The sequence below is a fragment of the Mesoplodon mirus genome, assembly GCF_964341445.2.
Source record: "Mesoplodon mirus genome assembly, chromosome: 5".
Taxonomy (NCBI): domain Eukaryota; kingdom Metazoa; phylum Chordata; class Mammalia; order Artiodactyla; family Ziphiidae; genus Mesoplodon; species Mesoplodon mirus.
In genome coordinates this window covers 172,118,325-172,130,903 of record NC_138980.1, presented here as the reverse complement: position 1 = coordinate 172,130,903, position 12,579 = coordinate 172,118,325, and the positions used below count along the sequence as shown (strand labels likewise).

The window sequence follows — 12,579 nt, the reverse complement described above, 5'->3', positions numbered from 1 at the left end:
ACGACACACATCAGCTTGAGGTCATGATAGGCTGGATGATAGAGTATCCCAAAAGAGTTTGGAGGGCAGGCACGATTGAGCAGAACTCACAATATGACATTACTTGGAAGAAAATAGGAAATCTTGTGCCTGTATTAAAACAAAACCCCAAACCAAAACTCAAAGTGCTAGCTGTGGGAGATCTGCCTTACCAGCAGCTTATGAGGGGGGCAGAAATAGTCAGGATTTTAATGGATTGCAGGCCCAGCACGAGCCCACTGGTGTGTGATGCCTGCAGTGATAAGGAAGCCCTGTCTTAAAAGGAACACTTCTAAAACACGGGCAGTGACAGCCCTGTCTTGAACAGGGCTGGTCAGGTCCCATCTTGAGGACTGAGTGCAGCTCTGTGCCCGTACCCTCAGTACAGGTGGGAGTGTGCCCGACAGGGCTCATCTGCTTTGGGGAACAGTTGAAGGAGCTGGGGTATTTGCCTAGAATAAAGACTCTTAGAGGATACTGGTTGGCAGTTAAGCTAATTAGAGGTCTCTTAGGTGGACGGGGTATCACATACCCTCAAAGAGCAAAACCAGGATCAGTGGGTGGAGGATACCACCTGTCTCTCAGGTGATTATCTACTTTATAAACTGGTATAAAATCACGTGTGTATAAACTATTTAAATGATATCTGTGAAAGATACTTTCTTCTAATCAAAGATACATCATCTTTTTTTATATAAATTTATATTTATTTTATTTATTTATTTTTGGCAGCATCAGGTCTTTGTTGCTACGCGCAGGCTTTCTCTAGTGGTGGCGAGCGGGAGCTACTCTTCGCTGTGGTGCATGGGCTTCTCATTGCGGTGGCTTCTCTTGTTGAGCATGGGCTCTAGGCGCATGGGCTTCAGTAGTTGTGGCTCACGGGCTCAGTAGGTGTGGCTCACGGGCTTTGTTGCTCTGCGGCACGTGGGATCTTCCCAGACCAGGGCTCGAACCCATGTCCCCTGCATTGGCAGGCGGATTCTTAACCACTGCGCCACCAGGGAAGTCCCAAAGATATGTCATCTTAAGCAGATTTCTCAGTATTAGCTTTTTTGTTTTTGAGGAAGGAGCAAAAGAAATTGATACACTAGGCTATTTTTAGCTTTGCAAATTAGACATATATTAATACTGAAATATTTCAGAATTGTTGGTCAGTCAAAAGCATGCCTGTGGACATGAGACGCTGCTTGGGAAGCAGACATGGGTGATCTCACTGTAGTTTGCTTTAACTTTTGTTTGACAACCATAGCTTTATTTATTGGTTGTGACAAAATCCTCCTCAATTTTAGGCTGTTTTCCTTTGAGTCTTTCACTTTAAGGGGCTGCTTAGAGTTATGGACTTACTTGATGTAATGAATTTGAATTTTTCACTTTCCAAGGAACTCTGGTGCAAGTACTGTTCTACGTAATTAAACATACAAAATACGCTCCATGAAAGTAAAGCACACGTTTTATTTCGCTAACAGGATACATTTGGGTAAGGTTATCTGCCAAATTAAAAATAGCCTAGGTAGGTTGTGCTTGGTTTCTGATCGGTATAGAGCACGTTGCGTGTATGAGCAATGGGGGCTTTAAGGTGGTTTTCCTGACTTCATTTGAGTCATGCGGAAATTCTCAAGTACTCTTTCTAATTTCTTCCCTTTTCTGTATGTATCAGTCAACAAGTAGAGTTTTTCTCTTGGGAGCGTAATTAGTTGGTCACAGTGGTATTATTTTTGTCATCTAACCTCTCTCGAATGCCAAGAGGCCCACGTCAGAGAGAAAAAGCACATCATACCTGTCCGTGAGTTTAGTATGAAAGTTTATTAAACTTTTCTTGCTCTCATCCAACTAGGAGACTTGTCCCCGTGTTGACTTTTCAGCCCCCAGCAGATTCCCTCGATTTGAGCACTTTCCTGACAGGGTCTGTTTCGCTGTGTGTCTTGGGCAGGTGACAGATGCACCACACGCTTCTCATTTGAAGTGCCAGTGCAGGAAGGAGTACACAGACTTGGTTGTCGCACTTGACCAGACTAGTTTTTAACCGCCTCCCAGGTGTCTCAGGCAGCCTCCTGTGGATGACATTCCATCCCTGTTCTCACGCCGGCCCTTCCGCCTGGTCTCCTGTCGGAAGGTCCACACTGACAGGGGTCTCGCTGAGTGAACGAGAGGGCGGTGCAGCGTGACTGGAAGAAGTCGGGGTGGAACCAAGTACGAGTACCGCCGGGTGGCGAGGCCTGCAGGAGCTGGCGGCGCACCGTGGTGGTGGGGTACCCGGACCTCCTCGCCCCGCGAGTGGGGCCTCTCCGTTACCAGAGACCACTTGTGTAACTGTAATAAGGAAGCGTCTTAATATTTGTTAACGCCCGTGATTAAGACAAGCAGATCAGGTGATACTTAACTTGTTCTACAGAGCAAGAAGGTCTTACAGGAGTTTTGGTATGAAAGTCTCTGTGCCCATTTCCTACCCATCTTCCTACTAAATCAGAATAACTTGTATCCTGTCACGTTAATTAAGCCACGCTTACTGTTACAACTTGGTATAAATTACGGGCTTTAAAATGGGGTAGGCTCACTGTTATAAACACAGTAACTATCTGACAAATAAGTCCGTCTCAGTTTACCCTGATCCTTGATCTTTCTGAATTGCCAAGGGCCTCTTCTGACCACTACCCTGCATCCAGTGACAGTCATATGTCCTGGTGTCCACGGGGCTTTTAGAAGTCCTTGGAGCACTGACCACTTCTGGGGACTTAAAAAGGCTGCTCTCAGCAGGCAGGTTGGAGGGAACCAGTTTCAGCATCATTAGGGTCTCCTGAACTGCCCAGGCTCATTTGCTAGAGACAACAGGCTGTTTTGATATTTCGGTCACCCATGAAATTATACCTAAGCTAATTGCCTGCTTTATTAAGTATTTCCCGTCGTCGTTTCTTGTTTTTAATTTTGTTCCTTCTTTACGTCTCCCTTACCCTAACAGAAGCCCAGTCTCCATGTGTGTAGTGTACAAGGATGGCTGTGTGTGTGTGTTGGATGTGACGTGACCCCCTGAAAGCACTGAAAGCTATACTCATGTTTTCCGTCTGAGTACAGAATGTCAGCTCCATTCTTCTTTCCTCGCAGTTTCTTCTCACACCTCAGTTCTGGGCTTTCTCCAGGCTCTCCACAGCTCCCAGCACATACAGCCCTTGATAATTATTCCAGCAGGACTTTGGCCCATGCATGGAAGGAATGAGGAAACGGACCTTTATTTGGGTTTTGCTCTGTGTCGTTAGATCTTTGGGGTCTCTTGAGTAATCGAGTATCGCTCCTGCTTTTTAGGTACATGCGCAGTGTCACGTGATGCTCATGTTTTCTGGGCCTCCCTCCACCCCGTTTCCCAGCTCACATCCGCGTGGCCAGTGTCTTCTGCTCATTGCACTTCTCTGTGCCCAGTTGTGATTACAGCTTATTGCCACTTGAGGGCATTTTAGAGTCTGCTGATAAACCAGAGAACCTGATAGAAAGTTTGCAGCAGAACTGCCCACATGTTGCTGAAATGTAGGACAGTGTGGGCACAGAGCTGGGCTGCTCTTGGCCGGGTGGTCATTTGCCATCATCATAAGGCGAGAACACAGCCCCTCCCCCATCAACGCCATCATTGTGGTAACCACCTGAAGAGGAATTTACGTCCCTGTTGTGGTTTTGTTTTTTTGTAGAGATGAAACCACCTTAGTTTCACATGACTGCTGTAAAGAGAAGGTAAAACTGGAGTTCCCATTCGTGAAAGGGTCTTCAGAGCCTTAGATTCCAGGGGAACTGAACACATGGCCTCATTTAAAACTGTATTATAACTGTTAAACAAACTCAGGTTCTAGGGAGGAATTAATTATTCTCTACTGATCTTTTGACTTGGAGGTGAACTCTTTTTTCCTTTCTGCATTTTATAGCACTGAAGGGACATGCCTGTGCCCGGCCTAATTATATGGATTTCTCCAAGACTGTTGGGAAAGTCTGAGTTCCCATGCTGACATCGATCCGGTTATGTCCCAGCTTGCTTTTCAGACTCCAAATTCTATTGATGATGAGGGGAAAACAGAATAGCAAACGCTCCAGGAAAAAAAAGGAAACAGGCAAAATAATCGTTCAGCTGTCAGTTCCTTAATGAGCTAGCCCATCACAGCTCCCTTAACCCCTGCTTCTTATCCTCAGTTGTATTTTTTATCTTACTACACTGATGAGTTAAACTAGATACCATATTGTTTCTTTCTAATATTAAAACTTTGATGATAGTGTAAGTATCAGAAGTTAGGTTTTATTTTCCTAGTCAGGAAAGGAACAGGTTTTTACCCTATCCTGGACCATCTCACAGACCCAAAGCGCCTTCCTGAGTCAGGCATTAGGGAGTAGTAGGGAGGCACCAGTGAGCCCCGCAGCCGCTTGGGTGGTTTATGCGAAGACCTGGTGTGAACACTGCCTTCACGTACCCTTACAAAGTGCTGTGGGACGTTCCTGCCCGCGGCTGGAACTCAACCAGGTACATTGTGCCTTTGGGTCTCAACCAAAACTGCCATTTCACTGTAGAAGCCCTCCTCAGGGTGGGTCTTTCCGAGATCCTGACTTCCAGATTTAGGTCCGCCGTCCTAAACCCAGACAGATGTGCAGGAACTAATTCTGGAAACGAAGGTAGGTCTCGTAGGCTTCATCGTTTCTTATAGCTTGGATCGTGTGATGGCCTTTCTGGAATGTTAACATTCTCTCTCTCTCTGTTTCTCGATACTCTAGTTACCAGAGAAACTCATAAGCAAGTACAGCTGGATCAAGCAGTGGAAGCTTGGACTGAAGTTTGAGGGGAAAAGCGAGGCCCTGGTTGATAAAATTAAGGAGTCCCTCACCTTACTGAGGAAGAAGGTTTGGAACGTGTAGTTTCCTTTCTGTGATAAGTGCAAAGCTCTCGCCCCCGAGTGCCCCAGCACACCACTTCTTAGTCTTCACTTAGTGGATTACCACACGCTCTTGGCTGGTTTTTAGGCAAAATAATTCTAAACGAACACAAACACTTCCTCCTATGAAATGTTCTGTAAAATGAAGAAATACCAACATCGTGTATTTTCGGAGGAGGTGATGTGTTTAATGAAACGTTTAACTTTGTTTAAAGGAAACCGTACAAATGTAGTCTTTTCTTCTAAGTTCTGACAAGTTTCAGGGATATCATTTGGTCCATATCTCTTACAGGATGATCAATGATAACGAATTCACATTTATTAAATTCTTCCCAATTATGTTCATGTTTTAAGATTCTGTCCATATTTATTAGACTTGTTTTCTTTCATGATGATTTTCCAGTGGAGCAGATTTAGTAACTTTTTTTTTTTTTTTTTTTTTTTTTGCGGTACGCGGGCCTCTCACTGTTGTGGCCTCTCCCGTTGCGGAGCACAGGCTCCGGACGCGCAGGCTCAGCGGCCATGGCTCACGGGCCCAGCCGCTCCGCGGCACGTGGGATCTTCCCGGACCGGGGCACGAACCCGTGTCCCCTGCATCGGCAGGCGGACTCTCAACCACTGCGCCACCAGGGAACCCCAGTCACTTGTCTTTTGACAACTGTCCTGAGGGTTTTTCTGAAACAGAATTGTGAGGAGGCACTTGGCCTGCTGATTCCCAGTGCTTTGGTTATTAAATGCTCCCTCTTCTGTGGCTTTCTGCTGCCTTATGTGGGTCGATATCCTGCTTGCACACTGGCCCACACAGACCTCTAGGTCGCTGGCCTTTGAACAGCCTAAAAGCTCTCCTCACCAGGGACCCTGGATTGAGGGCCTGTTAATTGCTCCAGGCTTTGTAGATGGAGGAGGGAGGCCGGTAAGGAGGTGTCAGGCATCGGCTTTCAAGATTCCCCCAGCACATACCCCGGTTGTTGGTCTGTTCACTTGACTGTGGTCTGCCCCCATGAGACTTTGAGCTTCACCAGAGACTGTCCTGTCGATTCCTTTACAGCCAGTGCTGGGCATTGAGCCTGACACATAATAGGCATTTGGTAAATACTTTGTTGAATGAGTGGAGGGCCCTGAGTTCCTGGAGCCTAGTTTTTATTTACAAATATGGGAAATGTGTACTGGAAACTATACTTTCGAAGGAAGACTAGTGATGAAGACATGGGAGCAAGAGAAGGGGAGAGGGGGTCTGTTCTTGTTGCCTGTTGGAGGAGAGCACAGGATTCGAGGGGGCTGGGGGACCTGCGCCCGCCCCGGCCCTGGGTTAGCAGGGTGTTGAGCACAGGGCTCTGGCCCTGTGGGAGTGAACAGGAAGGCTCTTCAGCTCAGCCACTGGTGACAGTTTCCTTTTTAACTCTTTTAAGTTCTTGTGAGGTTGCTTTATTAGCTGTGCCTACCGTAACTAGGTCCTCATTCGGGGGAATGTTTAAGTGATTCCAATTTGTAATAACATTAAAATTATACATTAACACTCTGAGCCAAAAAAAAAAAGCCTCTGAGCCGGCATCGTTAGCACTTTGTACGTGCCAGGCTGCACACTAAAAGTTTGATATATTGTTTAATTCTCACGACTACCTGGGTATCGTTGCTGTGGTTTTCCTCACTTTGCAGATGAGGAGACGGAGGCCCTGCAGAAGCCACCAGCTGCTCGGTGGCAAGGCCTGTGCTCCACCCTGACTCTCTGACTCCAGAGCTGTGTTCTTGCCTGCCAGCTTGGTCCCCTTCTGGAAACTATGAGGCGTTCCAGCTTGCAACCCAAATACTGGAGCGAGTCCGGTGGCACAGTCATTACTATGAACACTTACTCTTGTATTTAAAATTTTAATGGCATTTGGGAGGAGCAGTAGTTACTGGTTATTCATAAGGATTAGTTTTCTGTTGGCATCTCCTATCCTCATTCACTTTAACTTAAAAGCACACGTTTATAGGCTTTTCTTTTTCACTTAAAGGGTTTGCTTATGTTAACTGAATACCCGACCCTCTAGCTTTACTCTGAATCAGAAGTCGGTAAGAATTTCCGGAGTGGATTTATTCATTTGAAACTCAAGTGTATTTTTAAGAGGTTAGAAGGGTAAGTGTAGTAAACAGATATTCAGGATACCCCGCAATCTTCCTGGCGCCTCTCCACGTTTGAGGGTTGGCTTGGTGTTTCTGGGTGGTAACGCTGCCATAAACCCCTTAAGGGGAGGAGTAGTTTCAGCTTCGCTTCACAGCGTCTCACACAGGCCTCACACACGTGTGTTAGCTCTCCTGTAAGTATTTCTGATTGGCTGGTTTGATCTCTTTGCCTGGGAAGATAAGGGAGTTGAAATTTCCATTCCATGGCCCTAGAGTTCTCCTTAGTGCATTATACTTTTGTTTCAAGTTAGTGGGGGAAGAAGTGAATAAGGAATTCGTGAGGTCTAAAGAGTGCCATCGTTTGAGCTGGAAGCTTGAGCGTTGAGCGTTGGTACGTGACCCATGGTCGCCTGCCTATTTTGAAAATAATTTTGTGCTCATCGTGTGGAATTTTACCAGGGACTTTTAGAGCAACAATTTAAGTATCATGTAACTTTCTTATTACAGTGGACAGGCTTGGCTGAACTGAGAACTGCCGAAGCGAGGCAGGTAGCTTGTGATGAACTGTTCACGAATGAAGAGGAGGAGTACAGCCTCTATGAAGCTGTCAAATTTCTCATGCTAAACAGAGCCATCGAACTATACGACGATAAAGAGAAGGGGAGGGAAGTGCCGTTCTTCTCTGTGCTTCTGTTTGCTCGGGACACGTCCGGGGACCCCGGACAGCTGCTGAGGAACCATCTGAACCAGGTGGGGCACGCCGGTGGCCTTGAACAGGTGAGCTGGACCTTTGGGAGTCTATTGGCCCAAACAGCAGCTTCAGCCGCCAAACCTCATCCCAGTTCTTGTGGGCCAGGAGTCAAGGAGCCAGCTGAGCTGTACGGCTCTGGCTCAGGGTCTCAGGAGGCTGCAGCTGGATCTTGTTCAAGGCTGCATTCATCTGAGGGCGTGATTGGGGCTGGAGGGTCCACTTCCAGCATGGCACACTCACCTGGCTGTTGGCAGGAGGCCTCAGTCCCTCACTGGTAGGTAGTGGGAGGGTTCTGTTCCTCACCACGTGGGGCTTTCCATAGGGCTGCTTGGGTGTCCTTGTGACATGGCGGCTGGCTTTTCTCAGAAAGTGATCCAAGAAGAGAGCAAGGAGGAAGCTCCAGTGCCTTCTGTGATCGAGTCTTGCGAGTCACGCACGGTCAATTACACTGTATTCTGTTTGTTAGAAGCAAGTCACTTAATCCTTCCCACATTCAAGTGAGGAGTGCCAAAGAATTGTGAACCTATTTTATAACCGCCATGGTTATCTCAGCCTGGGCTTGCTTCTGTAGTGTGGTGGATGGGATCAGTACCCTTGGCTCCAGTAAACAAATAAACCAAGCTCTTGGAAGAGTTCTCTGAAGGGTCTTTTTTTTTTTTTTTGCTGCGTTGCATGGCGTGTGGGATCTTAGTTCCCTGACCAGGGGTCGAACCCGTGCCCCTTGCAGTGGAAGTGCTGAGTCATAACCACTGGACTGCCAGGGAAGTCCCTGAAGGGTGTTGTTTAATCTTAGAAGCTGTAGCTGTATTAGGTAACATCCTTTAGAAATAGAAATGGAGTCACTTTAGCCAGTAGATCCCAGCCTGCTCTTGGAGCTTTCACAGATACGCTAAGTTTGGAGTCTCACACAGAGACCCAGTACTGTCCTGTGGGTCAACAGTTGACTCACTGCACCCTGCACTCTCTACCTTTGGTGTGTTCATTACGTTGCCCTGAAGAGCTGAAGTGTTTTTTTAGTGGCATAGCCAACCACTAGAATAGCATTAAGCCTCTCTATCCAGAGTGCTACTTTCCTGCTTGCACGGCTGACTCTGGTGCTTACCTTTTCCTGGGAGAGAGGAAAGAGTAACGATGGTGGTCACTGCTGGGTCAGGCAGGATTGAAGATAAAACTATTTTTAAAAATTATCTGTACTCCGAATGTACGTTACTTAGGTCTCCTGAAGCATTACAGATACCTTGCAGTAACAAGCCTGGTAGAGCGTGGTTTGCACATTAGCCTGAAGTTAGTCCTTTCCGAGTCCCTACAAGGTCTGCTGTAACATTTTTTAAATAACGGTTTTACTGAAATATGATTTACATATCATAAAGTTTACCCTTTTGACGTGTGTAACTCAGCGGTTTTTAGTATGTTTATAGAGTTCTGCAGCTATCACAGCAGCTAATTTTAGACCATTTTCTCACCCCTGCAGGAAACCCCATGCCCTCATTCCCTTTTTTCCAGCCCTAGGCAGCCGCTAATTTACTTTCTGTTGTTATAGATGTGCCTATTCTGGGCATTTCATATAAATGGAATCTTATAATATGTGGTCTTTTATGACTGGCTTCTTTCACTGAGCCTGCTGTCTTCAAATTTCATCCATATTGCAGCATGTATCAGTACGTCATTCCTTTCTATTGACAAATAATATTCCATCGTATGGATATATCACATTTTGTTCATCCATTTGGGTTGTTTCCACTTTTTAGCAATTATAAATTATCCTGCTGTGAACATTATTTACAAGTTTTTTGTGTGGAACTATGCTTTCAGTTCTCTTGGGTATTTACCTAGGGGTGGAATTGCTGGGCCACATGGTAATTCTGTGTTTAAAATTTTGAGGAACTGCCAAACTTTTCAAAAGCAGCTACACTGTTTTACATCCCCTCCAGCAATGTTTCAGAGCCCCATTTCTTTACATCCTTACCACACTTCTTTTTTTTTTTTTTTTAATTGAGGTGAAGTTCATATAACGCAAAATTAACCATTTTAAAGTGTACAACTCAGTCACTTCCGGAACATCTGCGGTGTTGTGTGACCATCACCTGTGTCAAGTTCCAAAACTGTTTCCTTCCCCTGAAAGAAAACCTGGTGCCCATTAAGCAGTCGCCCCCAGTGATTATCTGTTTGATTGTAGCCATTCGAGTGGGTGGGAAGTGGTTTCTCATTGTGGGTTCGGTTTGCATTTCCCTGATGACTTTTCATGTATTTACTGGTATTTGCATATCTTCTTTGGAGAAATATCTGTTCTACTCAAGTCTTTTGCCCAGTTTTTAAACTGGTTATTTGCTTTTTTATTGTCGAGTTGTAAGGTGTTCTTTGCATATTCTGTACACGAGTCCCTGATCAGACATAGGATCTCTTCTTGATGATGTGCTTGTTTATAAGGACCCATATATACAAAAGGACTGGGGCTGGGCCCACCGGGAGGAAGAAGGGTTGTGGCTGAGCTGTGCCGTGCACCTCGGGGACGCCAGAGCGGGAGTGGATGGGTGGTGAGGCTTATCCTTCACCCTGGCTTCCCGCCACGTCCTTCAGTGTTTGCTCTTTCCCCAGGTTGAAATGTTCCTTCTCGCCTACGCTGTGCGCCACACCATCCAGGTGTACCGGCTCTCCAAGTACAGCACTGAAGAGTTCATCACCGTCTATCCCACCGACCCACCCCGGGACTGGCCGGTGGTGACCCTGATCGCCGAGGATGATCGCCACTACAACGTCCCCGTCAGGGTGTGCGAGGAGACGAGTGTGTGAGACCCGCCGGGCGGCCTGGCAACTCGGCCCGGTCCTCGGGCCTGCGGGTCGCTTGGGATGACCTCTGAGGACTCTTGGGCCCTGTGAGCCAAGCCGGACTGGAATGTTCTGAAGACTGGCTTTTGATAATCAGAATTAATCAAGTTTTCTCCCTCACCTATGATGCACTATGTTTCACTGGGGGCCTTCAGAGCACACCTGTTGAAAGGTGCAAACTGCATCTCCATAAAACAAACCCATTTGTATCAGAGGAGCCTTATTTTGGAGAGGAATATGGTCAGAGCGCTCTCTGTTAGTAAACTGGCTCTCCGTTTTTTTTAAAGATGGTAATTTTTTTGTTTTGGGGGTGATGGGTCTCTGCGGTGCCCTTCCTGTGCACCTTCGCAGTCTGCTTACATGGTGGAGTTCTGGGACAAGCCTGTCAGCGGCCCAGCCGTCACGTCCTCTGGTGGTCTCATCGAGCAGTGGTTTGGATTTACCTGTTAATTAACGCTGTTCGAAGCAGATTGTCTAGTGGAAGGTTAAGAACTGGGTCCCCAGTAGTGAGTTATTTAAAGGCTGGAGAGGGAGCTGCAGAAACAGGCAGTGGCAGCAGGATGTCCTGGCTCTGAAGAACGTGACAGGCGCCCGCGGTCGCGAACACCCCGGGCCTGGCGCTGGGTGCAGGCGGTAGTTGGCAGTACCGGTAGTGCCAGCTACTGGTAGTTGGCGGGCGAGCGCGGCTCGTCGCTCTCTGGGGTCGGGGCTGCTCCCTAGTCTCCACTTCCGTGGATCCACCATTTTATAGTCAGAACAAGGCTTAGATCCGCCTGCGTTTTTAGAGGAGACCAAGGCCAAATGATCATTTTTGTGGAGAATGCTTCCATTGCCAAATCCGTGTGGCTCCTCTGTTGGATGAATAAGAGCAAAGCGTCTCAGGCTCTTCATGGGTAAGTTTAAACAGAGCGTGTGCTTAAAACTGACTGTAGAAGCATGGCCGAGCTGCACCTGCCCTTGACTTGGCTGTGCCTGGGGGAGGCAGCGTTCTGGCCACGAGTGATTGCGTGTCACAGGCTAGGGTGGTGCCTGGGGGCTGGACAGGGCAGCCCAGCTGAGCGTGGTCTGCATTCGGGCCCGAATCATCCACGTGGGGCGTGTACTGTGGCCACGGTGCAAGGGATGGGACGCGTCACTCTTTAGGGCTGTGTCAGTGGCATCTGAATTGGCTCAGTATTTGTGGACGTGGTGTTACCCTGAAGCACTGAACTTTATTTTATAGTAAGTAAGATCTTTATTTGGTCCAGTTTAAGCTTTTAGTTTATAAGATAGCTAATCTGTTGGGTTTTTTTTCTCAGAGGGGCAAACCTTTTGTGATGGTGTTAGTTTTGCTTTCACTTAAAAATTAAAATTCTTGGTTGAGAAAACTCAGAGGACACATGAAACTATGCAGACTGTTACATTAATATTGATATTTTCCCCATTACCTCATCAATAATATTCACCACGTTTAGGTGGCTACTTATTCATTGGAGTGTTTGAATTAAATTCTGCTCTAAATGTGTGTGAATGTGTTGGAGAGGCTTTGTTTTTCACTGTGAAATGCAATGGTGCCTCAAATAAGGAGGTACCTAGAAGCCAAATGAAAGTAAAAATGATGAATTCTTGTTGGCTTTGATGCTTCATTTTATGTAACTTATTTTTCATGTAACTTACAACAGGAAATGCTTACCGTTCATTCTTGAACATTTTTAAAAGCACAACTTTAAACACTTAGGTTGTATAAGGCAGTAGGGGTCTGTGTCCATCCGGTTCATAGCTGCTGCTGAATTTAATAATACTCACGATCACCTGTCTTTGCATTTTGAGAATGTTCTAATCTTAGTGAACTTGAGTTGAGCTGGGCTTCTGGGCAGCTTGTTTACGTTTCATACTTTTTTCTTGTTCCTGTGTGTGATATTGTTAGAGTGTGTGCAGAAATTGTGGTCTTAACCACCCCACTGATAAAAATCCACAAGGGTGCGTTTAAGTTGCTCTCTGTCC

General features: G+C 46.5%; 1 protein-coding gene across 3 annotated transcripts in view; it reads left to right on the top strand.

Moving 5' to 3' along the window:
• The window catches only part of OTULIN (OTU deubiquitinase with linear linkage specificity), a 30,063-nt gene extending 17,849 nt beyond the window's left edge, over window positions 1-12,214 (top strand). For 2 of the 3 annotated variants that reach the window (XM_082622400.1, XM_082622401.1), the window contains exons 5-7: window positions 4,759-4,884; window positions 7,527-7,796; window positions 10,366-12,214. In XM_082622400.1, the coding sequence (XP_082478526.1) occupies window positions 4,759-4,884; window positions 7,527-7,796; window positions 10,366-10,560 (591 nt within the window). In that variant the 3' untranslated portion in view covers window positions 10,561-12,214. The remainder of the gene's footprint in view (window positions 1-4,758; window positions 4,885-7,526; window positions 7,797-10,365) is intronic. The other variant, XR_014294167.1, reaches the window with a different exon arrangement.
• The last annotated feature ends 365 nt before the right edge of the window (window positions 12,215-12,579 follow it).